Source organism: Portunus trituberculatus, chromosome 25 (genome assembly GCF_017591435.1).
Source record: "Portunus trituberculatus isolate SZX2019 chromosome 25, ASM1759143v1, whole genome shotgun sequence".
NCBI lineage: Eukaryota > Metazoa > Arthropoda > Malacostraca > Decapoda > Portunidae > Portunus > Portunus trituberculatus.
Genome location: NC_059279.1, coordinates 6,141,819 through 6,158,497, shown reverse-complemented (window position 1 = coordinate 6,158,497; position 16,679 = coordinate 6,141,819). Strand labels below are relative to the sequence as shown.

The following is a 16,679-nucleotide window of genomic DNA, read 5'->3' as shown; positions in this document are numbered from 1 at the left end:
ATATATATATATATATATATATATATATATATATATATATATATATATATATATATATATATATATATATATATATATATATATATATAGACAGATAGATAGATAGATAAGATAGATAGATAGAGAAATAGATAGATAGATAGATAGATAAGGAGAAAGATGGATAAAACCAGTAAATAACACAATACAAAATACATAAAAGGCATAGAAACTAGTAACTACAAAATCTCAATAAAATTTATTTTTGTGTAATTTAGATTTGACAAAAGAAAAGCAATATACGTAATGCCATCTGGAAAAAAAGAAAAAGAAAAGAAAGAAAAAAAAAAAAAAACACTCAGTTAAAGTGCAACTGCGTGTTCTTGCCCCAACTCCCGCTAGGAGGCCGGCAGATCACTGGTGGTGAAGAAGATTGAGTTCCAGCCCCCAGCACACATGTCACTGATGCCATGCCTGAACACTCTGCATGGCTCCTTCACAGCACGCACATGACCCAGGCCCAGCTGCCCATACCTGCAACACAACCCCCCAGGCAACACATCAGACTGAGACACGCACAAATAAATACATTGATATTTGAGTAAATAAACTGATACATATACCAATCCTGGAATCTAACACTCTGAGCCAAATTGTCATATATATTGATATATATGTATTTTTTCCCAGATAAGACTCAGTGGTCTTGGGCAAAAAAAAAAAAAAAAAAAAAAAAAAAAAATAATAATAATAATTTCTCAAGGTTTGTTGATTCTGTAAACTATAAGCAAATGTTATCCTTACCTATTCATTCCTGCTGACCAAACACTGCCGTCATCTGCAAAGTATCCAAAAAATTTTCTAGATTAGGTGCTGTAGATTGGTTACACTTAACATCGACTTGCTTGCTGGTTATAAGAAGATGTCTTTATTTAGGGTGAAAATCATTTATCAGTTTAAAGAAATACAGAATACAAGCATGGAGCAAACAAACTATCTATTTACTTAGAATATACTTAATGATATGTAACATCAATGTGGAATACCTGGTAGAACAGGACCACTCACCTAGCATGTACAGAGTGTGTCGGTCCCCACACCGAACATTAGTTATGTTCACATCTTCAGTCCAAAAGTCCAGCAATACAGGAGATGCTTGAACATTGATGACTTCTTTCCTTCTTTTAGGATTTATTCTCTTGTCCTGCATTCCTTTACTTCTTACTTCAGTCTGCACTCCCTGGCCTTCCTCAGTGCCCTTGTTTTCCTCTTGCAATGGTTCCCCTTCCACATGTTTCCTCTCTGGACATTGACAAGCGTGCTCAAAGAAGAGGAAGAGAGACTGGCTGCCCTCGCAATTATAAGGATACCCAAGCTGTCCACTCTCATTCCAGCCCCACACATACAGGTCACCTGTCTCACTCAGAGCTGCAACAGTAACACATAACATTAATTCACCCATTTCAAGCCCTACTTATTACATATAGAGCAAGGATACTACTACTACTACTACTACTAATGATACCAGGAATAAAACTTAACATATTTTGTTGATGATAACTTTAAAGAATATGATCAGAGTAAGATCTTAAGAAGTAAAAATAATCATCAATATTTAGTTTAATGTCCTGATTTCCTGTTATAAGGCAGTGGATCATTATAATGGAGCAACAGTTACATCTCCCATAGATGCTCCTATCCTCTACAGTACAAAGGGAGACGTGTTAACTCTCACCTGTACAGTGCCAGGCTCCACAGGCAATAGTGGTGATAGGAACCCCCTGCAGACTCTCCACAGGTACTGGCATTTCTGCCTGACACAGTTCACCAATACCAAGTTGCCCTCGCCTGCAAACCAACCAGAATCAGCACTAACACAGAAGACAAAAGGAAGTGAACACAACATGCACACTACTAAGTGAAAGGGTACTGATTCAATACTCAGAACATTTGCATCAGGGAAATGGTACATAGAAATGCTGTGTATTAGAATATCACTATGAATACTTAAAATTCCAGTGAATACAAATACTCTATCCTTGATTTATATATTGGTGTGCTGAAGAATAAACTTTAAAGGATTAATAGTGAAGAGATGTATGTACATAAACTATGGTAACTTACATTCCACTTCCCCAGGTTATAATGTCCCCAGCTGCTGTAAGAGCCATGCTGTGCTCCTTCCCCACGGCCACCTCCTTCATCTTCACCCTCAAAGGCACGGGAACACTGCCGCAGTACATCACTCCAGCTAGTTATAATCACAGAAAAATAAACACTTCAAGTCCTTGTATTTCCATTTTCTTACTGAACAAATCCTAAATACAAAAGTTATAGCATTTTTACTTATGATACATTTTACACTTTGTTTTTTACCTGTATCTACTGCCAAGAGCGAGTTATCTTCAACAGCAACCTTAGCAAAGGTAATCTTTGTCATCGCTGGACATGAATGATTAGAAACATGCCTCTCGTCTTCCTTCTTTGTACAAGTCTCAAGCTTACACCTTTTATTCATAGTCTGTGTTTCAGTAATATGATTATAAGGCACTGTGTCATGAGAGCTCTTTTCCACATCTTTTCTTTTAGTACTTTCATATTCTCTTTGTTCTAAGTGAAATTTCATACTGGTATCTACATTTGTACTTTCCTTCCTTTTATAATTTGTACTGTCAATATCCTGTGATAAACTTTTGCCAAGTGTTTCACTGCCTGTGTCTCTCTTCTGGAAGTGTAAAGTTCTCCATTGGTTCTCCCACACCAACACAGACCCATCATCATTTATCGCAGCAATACGATTTTCACAAACACACACCTGTAAAGATGCATGCCTATAATGTTGGGGAAACCTGCCACATAGCAAAGTACACCATGGCTTGTATCATTATTTTCCACTACATGTGACAGCACCAGACCTCATCAATGCAAGTGTTTGATTAATAAAGTGTTTGTTTCTGATTGGATTCAACATAAATATAATAACATAATGCTTTCAATATCTCATGAAAATGTATATGAAGAATATAGACATCAAATTGTCAGACTCTTAATATACTATAAGATGAAGTTTCCATTGATTCTGGTACATGCTTTACTGATTTCATAAATTCATTTAGGACAAGTAATCTTTCATTATAGTATTTTCAATAAACTATGATAAAACTAAATTCTCTCCCAGATCCAGACTCTTACACCACTGTCAGTCTACACTAAGATAGCAACAAATGATAAGCATCCATATAATGACAAAATAAGTAACAGTTTCTTACCTTCCAACTTGACTTTATCACACCTCTTGCCCGAGAACCCTGAGAGCCTCCACTGTCATACCCTGTCCATTGCCACCCTGCGTCTGGAAAGTGTATACAATAAAAATACACAATGTAATGCCTGGACACCATTACACACATTAGAAAACAGACCAATATGTGCACCCATTGGAGAATTCAGAGACAGGCAGACAGACAGATGCATTAATGGACAAGGACAGATGGGTACAAATACACAGATAAAGACAGCCTCCTCCTCCTGTTACTATTACTACACATAACAATATCAACTCATTGGAGAATAAACAGACAAGAAGACTGATAGATGGAGAAATAGATACAGATGTAAAGAGACAGACAGAACCTTCTTCTAGTAATTTTTAATAACACAGTATCATTCATCAAGGGACTTACATAAATAGTCCTAACTTACTAATTTTGAGACAATTACTATTTATATCTGGGTAAAAAATATGTTATCTAAAATCATGATACACAAAATCAATGGATTATCAATGAAATCAGTGAACTGAATTAATCTAAAGCTAACCTGACCTAACCTAATTGGGTGGAAATGCTGATGTTTACTTCAGCCTTAGCTATCCTTAAATTTTCCATTATTCTCTTGACATCTCTTTTTGAATTGGCACCTCAGTGGAACTTTTTTAGAGGTTTTGTAGCAATGACCAGTGCCCCTTCATCATAAAAGAAAAAAACTTACCTGTCCTCCAGAGTATATGACTGAAGGCAATGCTGGCTGCAGTGACACCTGAGGGGAAGGCAACAGGTGATGGGCAGCAGAGGATGCCTGGCCCAGCCTTCATCACCTGGCCTGATGTGTTGAGACCACAGGCAAGCACACTCATCCTGGGGCCCTGAGGAGAGGCCAAAAACATGAGTTAACTGGTACACTCTAGAACTCCTTATCTGCTTTTGTATTTCCATCTTCCTGAACTAATTTAAGAAGGAAGTGTCAAGGCATTTATCCCATTCTTTTGGTTAACTCTCTTGGATCTGCTTGTGGATTGGCATCTAAGTGGGCCTTGTTGTTCAATTGCTTTTGTTGCCATTACCCAAATTTCCCCTCTTACATATAAACAAAATATCATAAGGTTGGTTCAATGGCTTGTATTCTCGTTTATGTGCCAAACAACAACATTTTTAAGTATATATGGCAGCAGTTGTTTATCTTATTTTATTTTATCTTTTTTCAAGCAGAAACACTCATTCTGGGACTCAGATCGCAAAATACATTGGTTAAGTAAAGCTGGGTTAGGATAGAAATTTCCTTGTTTTCAAAATGTGGCGTCTTATTCTTAGACTTTACACAAATGGCTAAATTTGGCATAATTAATTTTGGCTTTCCCATCATAATACCCCACACCCCACCACCAGGCCCTCAAGGTTGTTTGAGAGATTTGAGAGGTGGAGGGACGGATCTATTACAAAGCATTAATAAAGAATGCAAACATACAGATGCTTCAACACAATGGGGAAGACTGGCTGGGTGACCATTGACCAGCAGGCGACCGAGGAGGAGGTGAATTACACACACACGTATAATATAAGCTGTTGTAATAGGATAGATACTGAAGACGCAGGGATGTACAGATAAACTAATGGATCCACCAAGATTCAGCAGCAGCCGTTCACTAGCTCAGCACAAAGCACACTCTGGTCTAGTCTGGCAGGTAAAATCAATGGATACCTGATGAAGAATTAGTTAATGCGAGGCCACCCGCGGATCCCGGGAATGTTTATGTCTGGTGAGAGAAAATGACTTCCTCTCATCGCTGACTAGCCTAAACATGAAGGGTACAGACGGCAGTTGTTGGCCTACCGACTTGAAGCAGTTTTCTACCTATTCTTCTGAAGTGACATATGCCATCCTTTTCCCATGATAGCTGACATTAACTAGAGCTGCCTCTAACGCATACCTGTGGTTGCTTTCTTCCCCCCCCTCCCCCCAACACCACATCCTATTTTCCAGCCTTCTTCCCAACACCTATGATTCTCGTTCTTCCTTCACCGTCCACACACACACACACACACACACACACACACACACCGCGTAGTGTAGTGGTTAGCACGCTCGACTCACAATCGAGAGGCCCGGGTTCGAGCCCCGGCGCGGCGAGGCAAATGGGCAAGCCTCTTAATGTGTGGCCCCTGTTCACCTAGCAGTAAATAGGTACGGGATGTAACTCGAGGGGTTGTGGCCTCGCTTTCCCGGTGTGTGGAGTGTGTTGTGGTCTCAGTCCTACCCGAAGATCGGTCTATGAGGTCTGAGCTCGCTCCGTAATGGGGAAGACTGGCTGGGTGACCAGCAGACGACCAAGGTTAATTACACACACACACACACACACACACACAATGATTGCAACATTAGACTAATAGAAGGAATCGACAAGCATGACAGAAAAGATTTGGTAATGCATGAAGAGTGATCCACGAAGGGGCACAGGAAGAAACTGAAGGGCACATGCAGGAGGGACGTGAAGAAATACAGTTTTCCACACAGAACTGTCGAACCTTGGAATGCATTAGATAAAGAAATGACCGAAGCGATAACAATACCTAACTTTCAGATGAAGTTAGATAATTTCTCGGATAACAGAGACGGGGCAGCAAGGGCATAGCTCCTCTCTCAGCTAGAAAAATACTACTAGGTAAACAGTAAACACACACACACACACACACACACACACAGCCAGACACACACACACACTAGCAGTGAGTATATATATGTAAATCGAGGAGTTGTGACCTTGTTGTCCCGGTGTGTGTGTGTGCCTGGTCTCAGACCTATCCCATATATATAGACTGCAGCATATATATATATATATATATATATATATATATATATATATATATATATATATATATATATATATATATATATATATATGTGTACCTGGGTGCTCTTCAATACCCCTATAGGCCGTTTCACACCGACGCACGAGGCGCGAAGCTGCGTGGCTTAATATCGCCTCAGTGTATTTCCAATAGGGGTGTTCACACCGGATGCAAAACTTTGGGACAGATGCCAGCAAGATGTATTAGTCTAATACATCTTGGATGCCAGCCACACCGCGAGCACCGATGCCAAGATCGCCGGGCAGGCGATTTTTCTGGCTATAGAATCGGTGACTCATGCTCCCGCCTTTGTGCTTTCGTCTCCAGAGAAGAGACCTTTTTCGACCGCACTGACCTGACTCCTCAATTCTCCCTCACTCATTCACTGTCCTTCACCGTGAACTGATGGATGTCTTGTAGTTGGCGCCTCGTTTCTTGTTCATTGAATGACAGAACTTCAGAGAACTGAGCTGGAGTCAGTCCAAATTTCCCTCATCCATTTCTAGCTCTTAACTAAGATGATGATATTCGCCACATTACAGTCGTTTCACATTTGCTTGATATACCCAATTCCTTTTCCTCTTATTATTTAAGGTTAAAGATAACATTAATATCTCTTCTTTCTCCTCCACGTCAGGAACTTAAGTCAAGCCTCCATCACAGCGAATGTCTCGCCTAGCATCGTGCCCGGTGTGAACATACCCATAGCAACCATAGCCAGCCCGACTCTCGTGCGTCGTGTGCCTCGTCTCCAGTGTGAAATGGCCTTAGCCCTACAAGCAAACAAGGCAGTGTCACATGCGAAATTATCCCACCGTGTGAAAATATCTCTGAATATTTCTCTTTTATTAATGGAGTTGGCAATGTTCTGGTATCTGATTTGTTATTAGCAAAGTTTAAAGCAACTTTCAAGACGCAATAGAATCGAGTCAAGCTGCATGCTTTTGTTTTACGCAAAAATAACATTAAAGTTACTAGATACAATATAACTTTTTTCTTTTTTAGTTACACGCCTAGGATTGTTTTGGTATTTGATATAACACTTAAAAAAAAACAAAAAAACATGACCTAAATAATAATATTCCAGATGATTTAGTCTATTTGTATTTTCAAATGTAAAATTTTTAACATTACTAAAGTAAAAAAAATATTTGTTTAAGAATGTTTTTATTTGGCTGGAAAAAAAAAAAAAAAAATCGTTTTCAGAAACTGCAGCATGATGTGTGGCTGTGCTTTCCTTATCGACATTATGATGTGCTTATGGCGCCCGTTAGTTTGAAATAGATACGGTTCGTTGGACTTTGCTTTATAAACAATCGAGTCGGTAACGTCATTATATTTTGGTTATTAGTTAAAGTATTTGTTGTGTCTAAAATGTTGTGCATTCTAGTCTGGGTGCCTTTTTTCTTCTAGCGATTTTTTAAACGAATTACTATCGTAATTATTGGGCCACAGGGACACCTCAGCCATGCCTACCACCCTAGGACATTCCATCAATGTTTGTCTACACTTCCTTGTTTGTTGACTCAAGAGAATGAAGCAAACCTAGAATTAAGCACCAAAATAGATAAATAGCCCATTACTGTGTTAAATAAGGTGATGTTTACGAAAACCCCTGTTCAGGCCGCCCGGCGCCAACTATGACCCGGATGAAGACTGCCCCTCAACCCTGTCCCTCATTGTATCAATTTATCAACATTTCTTTCAATTCTCAGTGTTTCCTGTTGTTGCCCTCTTCCTGAAATGCATGAAGTGTAGCAATAAGAGAAAAAAATGAGGAATAGGAAGTGTGTGAAGGAGTGCAGTACCGTAGTAGTAAAAGTAGGAGTACAAGTACAAGTAAGATTAAGAGTAAGAGTAAAAGTAAGAGTAGGAGGAGGAGCAAAAGCAGCAGCAGTAGTAGCAGTGTTATCATCACTAATGTGTGTGTGAGTGTGTGTGTGTAATTCACTACCACGGTCACCTGCTGGTCACCCAGCCAGTCTTCCCCATTACAGAGCGAGCTCAGATCTCATAGACTGATCATCGGGTAGGACTGAGACCACAACACACACAACACACACCAGGAAAGCGAGGCCACAACCCCTCGAGTTACATCCCGTACCTATTTACTGTTAGGTGAACACATTAAGAGGTTTGCCCATTTGCCTCGCTGCTTCCCAGGACTCGATCCTGAACCCTCTTGATTGTGAGTCGAGCATGGTAACCACTACACTATGCTGTGTGTGTGTGTGTGTGTGTGTGTGTGTGTGTGTGTGTGTGTGTGTGTGTGTGTGTGTGTGTGTGTGTGTGTTGTCTGGGGTGGGCTGCTCAACATAGGGCTCTCTCTCTCTCTCTAACATATCACTAGAACCATGAAAAACTCCCTTAAAAATCTGCATCACTATCAAAGAGCTGTATTCTGAAATGCTCTGGCCTCTCACCATGACTGTTTTCCAGGGCCACAGAGATGACTAGCCCAGTTCTCAAGAGTGTTTCTCCTGTTAAAAATGGAGAAATGTTGTTAATTTGTCAGTAAACCTTGAAAACACCATTAAAAATGCTATGCTTTCTCATCATGACTGTTTTCCAAGGCCACAGAGAAGATTAGCCAGGTTGCTATAAGTGTTTCTCCTCTTAATAATAAAAAAAAATATTGTTAATCTCTCATTAGAACCTTGAAAACATCCTTAAAAATCATCACATACAATCTTCAACTGTGTTCTACTGACAAATGTTAGACACACAATCCATAACTTTGGTGGAGTTAGGCAGCGTCTTAAGGTGCGGTTTGACACTGTTTTGATTGTACACATTACTGAGCCCTCCACTCCCTCACTTCAGTCTCTCTCTCTCTCTCTCTCTCTCTCTCTCTCTCTCTAATCAGCAAAGCTAGTCAGGGTAGAATCAATGACCTGCAAATGTATTTAGGGAAGGGGAGTAAATATGGCAAACATGACCCTAGCAATTTAGCAGCATAAAAAGAACCAGTTATATACGCAATTACCTGTTGAATGGGCATGTGGGTAGGTTAAGTACATCACAGAGCAAAGCCTGAGATTGATAATATTGTAGTTCTGACTGACTAGCTGATATGAGAGAATGAAACAGACTGCTTCGAGAGTGATAACAGTAGTAGCAGAAGTAGTAGTAGTACGAGCAGATCTCTACCTATCACCATTATCATCACAGGAATAGTAATAGTAGCAGTAGCAGTAATAATGATAGTAGCAGGCTCAAGAAAACTCAGAGAAGCAGAAACTTGTGGGAAGATATTTACTTTGAGAATTTATAAATAAAGTTGTATATTGAAAGTTAATTTGATTTAATGTTGTTTGAAGTAAGGAAATGCAGAAATACTTAGGGTGACATTAACTTAAGAGAATTAAAGGAAGGAAAGAGAGAGAGAGAGAGAGAGAGAGAGAGAGAGAGAGAGAGAGAGAGAGAGAGAGAGAGAGAGAGAGAGAGAGAGAGAGAGAGAGAGAGAGAGAGAGAGAGAGAGAGAGAGAGAGAGAGAGAGAGAGAGAGAGAGAGAGAGAGAGAGAGGTGTGTGTGTGTGTGTGTGTGTGTGTGTGTGTGTGTGTGTGTGTGTGTGTGTGTGTGTGTGTGTGTGTGTGTGTGTGTGTGTATTTACCTATTTGTGTATTACAGGGCCCGAGCTATTCTCTCTGTGTCCTGTCTCCTTGTCTACTCCTGTCATATCTCTCTTTCATCTGATTGACGTACACCGCATCAATGATATCACTGCTCAGTTTATTCCACTTATCAATACTACGATGTGGGAAACTGTACTTTCTCACGTCATTTAAACAGATGTCTTTTATTAGTTTTTTTCCATGTCCTTGGAGATGATTGCTTGTGGTCACCTTTATCAATTCTCTGTCCAATATGTGTGTGTGTGTGTGTGTGTGTGTGTGTGTGTGTGTGTGTGTGTGTGTGTGTGTGTGTGTGTGTGTGTGTGTAATTCACCTCCTCAGTCGTCTGCTGGTCACCCAGCCAGTCTTCCCCATTACGGAGCGAGCTCAGAGTTCGTAGACCGATCTTCGGGTAGGACTGAGACCACAACACACTCCACACACCGGGTAAGCGAGGCCACAACCCCTTGAGTTACATCCCGTACCTATTTACTGCTAGGTGAACAGGGGCCACACATTAAAAGGCATGCCTATTTGCCTCGCCACGCCGGGACTTGATCCCGGGCCTCTCGATTGTGAGTCGAGCGTGCTAACCACTACACTACGCGGTGTGTGTGTGTGTGTGTGTGTGTGTGTGTGTGTGTGTGTGTGTGTGTGTGTGTGTGTGTGTGTGTGTGTGTGTGTGTGTGTGTGTGTGTGTGTGTGTGTGTGTGTGTGTGTGTGTGTCAGTAGTAGAGAATAATGTCATTTATATTCTCACTACATTGTGACTGAGGGGTTAATGTGAGTGAGGAAAAAAAAAACAAATGTGATTAAGTGTAAAAATTAACAATAGAAAGTGTCACAGTGAGTAAGAATAATCTTGTCAAGCTGATTTTAAGTGTGGCTGAAATTTGTCACTTGTTAGTGTATAATTAATAGAATTATATAGAGTAAATTACAGCGATGTGTAAAAACTCCACATTCACATAAACAACCATGAGTCTGCATGACAAAAATTGATATTTGAAATTCTGCACTTTTACCCACAAATGCATTTTATGACAATGCACATTTGGCTTCACATCAACAAATCTCTATAATTTAGCATCCAATACATCACCAGTATGTACTACAGGCAAGACTTGAATTTTAAGCTTCCTTGTATCTTACCATGGGTATCCTGCTTGAAATATAGTTATTGAAGGTGAACAAGATAGGCATTGAAGCAAACTGTTGCTGTGGCAGGAATAGCTTTTAATTATTGGTTCCATGGACCAGTGACCACCTTTCTGAGCATTGTGTGGAATGTGCTTCTGTTATCCTATCACTTGTACTTCTTGTATATAGAACAACTTTGAAAATACATCACGGAGTATCTTATGGACTAGAGGTCTTCTTGTGGGTGTGACCTAATATATTCAACATCATGTATATCTAATTATAAAATTTAATGCTGTCTTTTCTCCATACCTATGCAATCTAATAGTATATACTTTTACCTTACCATAGTTGGCTTTCTCTTCTCAAAGATGATGCAATATATATATATATATATATATATATATATATATATATATATATATATATATATATATATATATATATATATATATATATAAATCAAATTATAAATAACGTAATATGCTTTCACCTAATAGTCCACAAATCCGTTTCTGATAAAACTTCAATGACAAAATCTATATCACCTGCTCCATATAGACTCTGTTCTACTGGTGGCATCAGCTCTCAGTGACAGAGCCATCCAGCACTGCCAGGACATACTTCTCAGCTTCCTTCCGCTTGCCCACCCTTGTCACCTTGCCTGAGAAGCGAGTCTTTCCACCGCCTCGTCCCTCCAGGATTTCACACACCCTACACACACAAAAACAAGACCAAAACTAAAACAAAAATACAATAATGCAAACAGTACTAAATTATCTAAATATTGCCTCATTGAAATCTATGCACACTACAAAATTACTGTTTCTAAACTAAACACATGATTTATTTACATGTAGAGAGGGAAAGGATGAATATTTCTCACCTGGGTCCCACTTGAGCCACCAGGTCAGGGGGGCCGTGAACCACCAGGATGCCGGGGCCCTTGTCCTCCCCTGCTGTCAGCACCTTCAGGACACCCTGGCATTGGAAGAGACCCATCATTAATTTTCTTAATCTTTGGTAAAAACTATCTTGGAGAATTAAGTACAATGAATTATAGTAGTATATGTGGTTATTTTACACATTATATTCAGAATTATGGTATGCTGTATGTATCTAATTACAATATAGGTATGTTCTTTTTGGGTTATCATACATGCCTAGCATAATGACTTGAAAAATGTTTTTTTATATATATTTTATGCCTTCTAAACATTTACAATTACAATTACATAAATCATGGCATAAATTAAGTCACTTCAGCAGTCCAATAACTCTAAGGTAGATAAGATTCAGCATGAGGTAACAGGATGCATGGCTGCCCACCTCATCATTGATCTCATTGATGATAACACTGAGGTAGTCGCTGTCTCCATCCCGGCGGTGGTGGAAGAAGACGGATGGTCTTGGCTCCTGGACCAGAAAGGCTCTGGCCTCACACACAGCAAGGTCCCTGAAGGCTTCCCTCAATGATTTCTGACAGCCTTTAAGGACACAAAAGTATGCATACTTCAAAGTTTTAAGAGATTAATAAGAAGCATGGATCTTAATTTCATAGTGTACCAAGGATTCTATGGTTTTATCTGTATCTGTTTTGACATCCTATGCAGTCATCCTAAATTTGGCTTATCAACAAGAACAATGACAAAGTATAAAGACATCAATACACTGACTCTTTGATCACTAAGACTTCAACTGCTCATGGCTTCACCAGACACCAGACTTACTTTTCAGGTCTTTCTGGTTCTTCTCTGCCAGGCGAATGTGGTCAGCAGGACAGGAGTGCAGGAGGGTGTTCAGCTGCCGCTCTCGTCCCACACACTCCCCAAAGTACCTGTCAAATACACCAAAACACTATACATAACAAAATCTTATCTAACATCTTTATATTGCCTACATACATAAACACACACATATGTTTTCACAGGTTATGTCAAACATCACTGGGTCATCTGACTATTCAATTTTTATAATATCTATACATCTTTCAGAGAAGCCCTAATCAACACTCATATAAAGACAATTTAATGTAAGAGGGCAACTGGCCAAGAACAACAAAACTCTGGAATAAAAAAAAAGCCCATTTAAAAATATATTGCACCTCCACTACATTAAAAATGTTCTAGTTGAAGCTACACAAGTTTTCAATGATGTTTTTATTGTAATAGTGATGGATCAACGAATTTTCTATTTTATTTACAGGAGAAAAACACTTGAGAACTCAGCATGTCATCAGTGTGGCCTTGGCAAACAGTGGTGGTGAAAAAACAATGTTTCTGAATACTAGTCTAAAAATAATTTCCTATGATTATAAGTTAAAATGGGCTAAATCATTATATTGCAAGAAAATATTACCCAAATTTTAAGGATTAAGAGTAATGAAGTGGGCAAGTGATATCAATTGAAGTTTATACTGCTAAGGTCACTCATTAACACCCAGAACAGTGTGTAAAAATAATAAAAATGTTTGCAATTAAAGAGAAAAAATGAATGAAACAAAGTTGATTTTGCATCTGCAAGGTTAGAGAAATATTTATGAGACATAATAATAATGGTCAATATATCTACAGATAATCACAAGAAAAATGTTTGCAAGAAAAGACAGAAGAAAAATTGGAGAAATGAAGTTGATTTTGCTCCTTCCAGGCTAGAAAAATATTCAAGAGACAAATATAACAATAACACTCAAGATTTACAGATAATCATAGTACAGTGAAACCGTGCATGCTTTGAGCACAGAGGGGTCTCCAAGCACATGGGTTCAAATCCTAGCCACAGTCCGAGTATAGGATGGGGTTCCTTATTTGAGGTAACAGTTCCCTAATGGGTGGGCTTTCATATAGGATGTCTCTTTTAGCCCGGAAATTCCCATGAAAAAGAAAAAAAAAAAAAAAAAAAAAAAAAAAAAAACTGGGTTGGTTTATACAACATTTAGCAGTGAAAGAGTTAAATATGCAAGGAAACCATACCTGAGGAGTCTGGTGCCAGCCATGAAGAACAGAAGAGTCCGGCCGCCCTTGCCCTTCTCGGTGTGCAGCAGCTTCACCGCCTGCAGGTCAGCCAGGTTCCTTACATGGGTACCGCAGCACATGTTGGCATCCACACCCTCAATGGTCACTACTCGCACTGGCCCCACCACGTCCTCAGGCAGGCCTCGGGTGCGAATCTGCCAAAGAGGTCATGGATGTTGTGTTTGGCTTTTTGTCTGTGCTTGAAGTAGAGTTTTCTTGTCTTGTCTTGTCTTGGGTGGATTTGCATACCATCCTGTTGTTATACGTCAGGTCTTGTGGTGTTTAGGGCGACAGTGTTCTTGTTATTATTTGTTTACTTGCCTTCATGTCTTATAGTGCTTAGGGTAGTGTTTTCTTGTCTTGTCTTGGGTGGATTTGCATATCTTCCTGTTGTTATGTGTCAGGTCTTGTGGTGTTTAGGGCAGTATTGTTCTTGTTACTACTGTCTTAGATGGTTTTTGTACAGTTTCCATTCACAAAATTTCATGTCTTCATGTAGCTTCATATTTTATAGTGTTAAGAGTATTATTAGTATTATTGGTGATTGTCTTATCTAGATTTGAGTAATTCATGTTACTGACTCATTCCTTGGCTTTCTATCTTGTAGTGTAAGGAGCAGTATAATTCTTGTCTGTTACTGTCTTTGATACCTTCTTGTCACTAAATTCCAAGACTTTTCTTCATCTTATAATGTCCGAGGCAGTATAATTCCTATCTGTTACTCTTTACCATAATTTTGACACTTTATAATCAAATTATGAAAAGAATGAACTTCTTCTATACTCATTATTTCTTAATCAATCTTAATGTGAATGTCAATGAAAAAAATCAATATGGCAAATACCTCTTTTAATTTAGGGTCTGATGCTTCATACTCCACAATGCTGACTGGAGTTGCTTCCCGGATCTTCTGGTTGGCAATGTCTTCAATTTTAGCCATTTCTTCCTCAGTCACCTTGTCTGTGTCGAGCTCAATGTGAGAGACGGCCTCAGCCAGGTACCAGGAGGTAGTGGCATATCCATAGAGGTCATCAGCCACCGCTACAATGATAACAATAAAACAAATTTACAATGAAAAAATAAAGGAAGCTACAATAAGTCACCAAGCCAACATGTGGCAGTTCCTGAATGATACATTGCTAACTATTTACACCTATCATTCCCATCCATAAATTTGTGTCATCTTTTAGAGCTCCATAATGACTGTACTAATCTGGATGAATTTTCTATAGTTCTGCTAACAACAAAACTATCCACCCTTGCTTAATAAATTCTTTACATATAGTTTTCTACAAGTGTGAATATTAATGACAAAAAATATATAGAATAAAATAATGCCACATGCTTTTCCTAAAACTCTTCTCATCAAAAGGTCACAGCTGGGGAAGTGTTCGCCTAGTGCCATCAGCCACGGCTCACCAGTAATGAGGTGCTGGCCGGAGTGCTGCTGCATGTGGTCATGGCGGCGTGTCCAATCCACCTCCTGTATGACGCTGGCACCCTCTTGCAATGCCTCGGCCAGGTAGTGCACAGCCTCACCTCCCCTACGCACCACACGCAGCACTGCCATACCTCCCACTGTACCCCGGTCATCAGGCTTCAGTAAGAATTCAGTGTCTTAATGTGGATTAATACCGTCTTCACTCACCCATCACCAGCAACATTGAAAGTTCACCTATATAACCTGCCCCAGCCTGCTCAGTGCTCACTTATTCTGCTGTACTCATTATCAAGCCACAGCAGGATTTCAGTGTCTTCATGTTGTTGAAACTGACTTCACTCACCCATCCCTAGAGTGATGAAAAGTTTCAATATATAGCTATGGCATAAAAATCTCTACTCTTTGCAGATTGGCTCCTTCACTTGTTTTTTTTTTTTATGGCCTTTTTGTAACCATTGGGCTGAGCCTCTATTGAACACATATACACAAAAAAGTAAAAAATAAAGTGTCTCAGCCTGCTTACTTGTCCTGCTGTGTCCTAATCTAAGTCTACAGTAGGATTGTGTTGCCTTTACGTGGGGTTAATATTGTCTTCACTCTTACTTTTTATCATTGAGATTGAAAGTTTACATACACAACCTTGGCCAGCCTGCTCACCTGTCCTCCACCCTCAGGGAAGAGAATGGTGTCCTCCAAGGTGACTTCATAACATGCTACCTTCTTTTTCTTCCCCTCCACCAGCATGTCAAGCTTGGCGGGCTTGCAGGAAACCACTTTGGTCGTGTACTGTTAGGTAAACATGTGACATGTGATCAGTACTCCTTTAGTTGTGATTTTAGTATTAAGGTGAGGATGGCTTGTTTGGGTAAAAGGTAAAAGTTGGCGTCTTGGGAGGACTGTCATGTGATTATACAAGGTAACACCACAAATTTACCAGGCACTACCCTTTACACAATCTACATATACCAGCACACTACAGCCGCTGTTTCGCCTAAACACTTGCTACAAACCTTAGTGTCATAGCAGTGACGTTGGCAGTAAAACACCATTGTAAAGGCCACGGGCTCACCGGCATCCGCTTCTTCCTGCCGTTATCAGCTGATTGAGTCAACCAAAACAAAAAATCCACGTGGTCACCGCAGCTGTATAGTTGCCACCTAGGCCTCTTTTAGGTGGCCACACATTGGAGTGTTTATCGATCCTTTGAATCTAGATATTACTTTTAGACAATGGTGCCATAGGAGCCACCTGCGAATCCGAGTATATAAAACCAAATCCTAACGATTCAATTCCCTATAAATTTAAACACTAAGGATTTAGTTTTAGCTTTTCGGTTTGGCAGGTGGGTCCATTGCTCTCACTTTAA

The 16,679-nt window shown here is 39.6% G+C and overlaps 1 protein-coding gene across 7 annotated transcripts; it reads right to left on the bottom strand.

Annotated features, from left to right (window-relative positions):
- Nucleotides 1-287: 287 nt before the first annotated feature.
- On the bottom strand, nt 288-16,652 carry LOC123508631 (alanyl-tRNA editing protein Aarsd1-B-like). 7 transcript variants are annotated; one of them, XM_045262466.1, is made up of 10 exons: nt 16,324-16,652; nt 15,971-16,099; nt 15,292-15,469; nt 14,717-14,913; nt 13,831-14,027; nt 12,589-12,695; nt 12,188-12,345; nt 11,745-11,839; nt 11,407-11,572; nt 3,990-4,123 (listed from the first exon to the last, which is right to left on the bottom strand). In XM_045262466.1, the coding sequence occupies exons 1-9, from the start codon at nt 16,360-16,362 to the stop codon at nt 11,440-11,442; spliced, it is 1,233 nt and encodes a 410-aa protein (XP_045118401.1). In that variant the 5' UTR covers nt 16,363-16,652; the 3' UTR covers nt 3,990-4,123; nt 11,407-11,439. The 7 variants fall into 7 exon arrangements, with proteins under 7 accessions (XP_045118396.1, XP_045118398.1, XP_045118399.1 ...); XM_045262461.1 differs by lacking the exons at nt 11,745-11,839; nt 12,188-12,345; nt 12,589-12,695; ... (3 more) ...; nt 15,971-16,099; nt 16,324-16,652 and adding exons at nt 288-513; nt 784-817; nt 1,048-1,407; ... (2 more) ...; nt 2,356-2,794; nt 3,249-3,331 and having other exon boundaries at nt 3,970-4,123; nt 11,407-11,543; XM_045262463.1 differs by lacking the exons at nt 11,407-11,572; nt 11,745-11,839; nt 12,188-12,345; ... (4 more) ...; nt 15,971-16,099; nt 16,324-16,652 and adding exons at nt 288-513; nt 784-817; nt 1,048-1,407; ... (3 more) ...; nt 3,249-3,331; nt 4,858-4,956 and having other exon boundaries at nt 3,970-4,123.
- Nucleotides 16,653-16,679: the final 27 nt, after the last annotated feature.

Excerpts from the sequence above, each read along its gene's own strand:
- LOC123508631 (XM_045262461.1), bottom strand. Across the intron at positions 3,332-3,969 it reads TCATATACTCTGGAGGACAG|ACGCAGGGTGGCAATGGACA; the intron begins GTAAGTTTTTTT and ends TACACTTTCCAG. Across the intron at positions 2,231-2,355 it reads GCTCTTGGCAGTAGATACAG|CTGGAGTGATGTACTGCGGC; the intron begins GTAAAAAACAAA and ends GATTATAACTAG.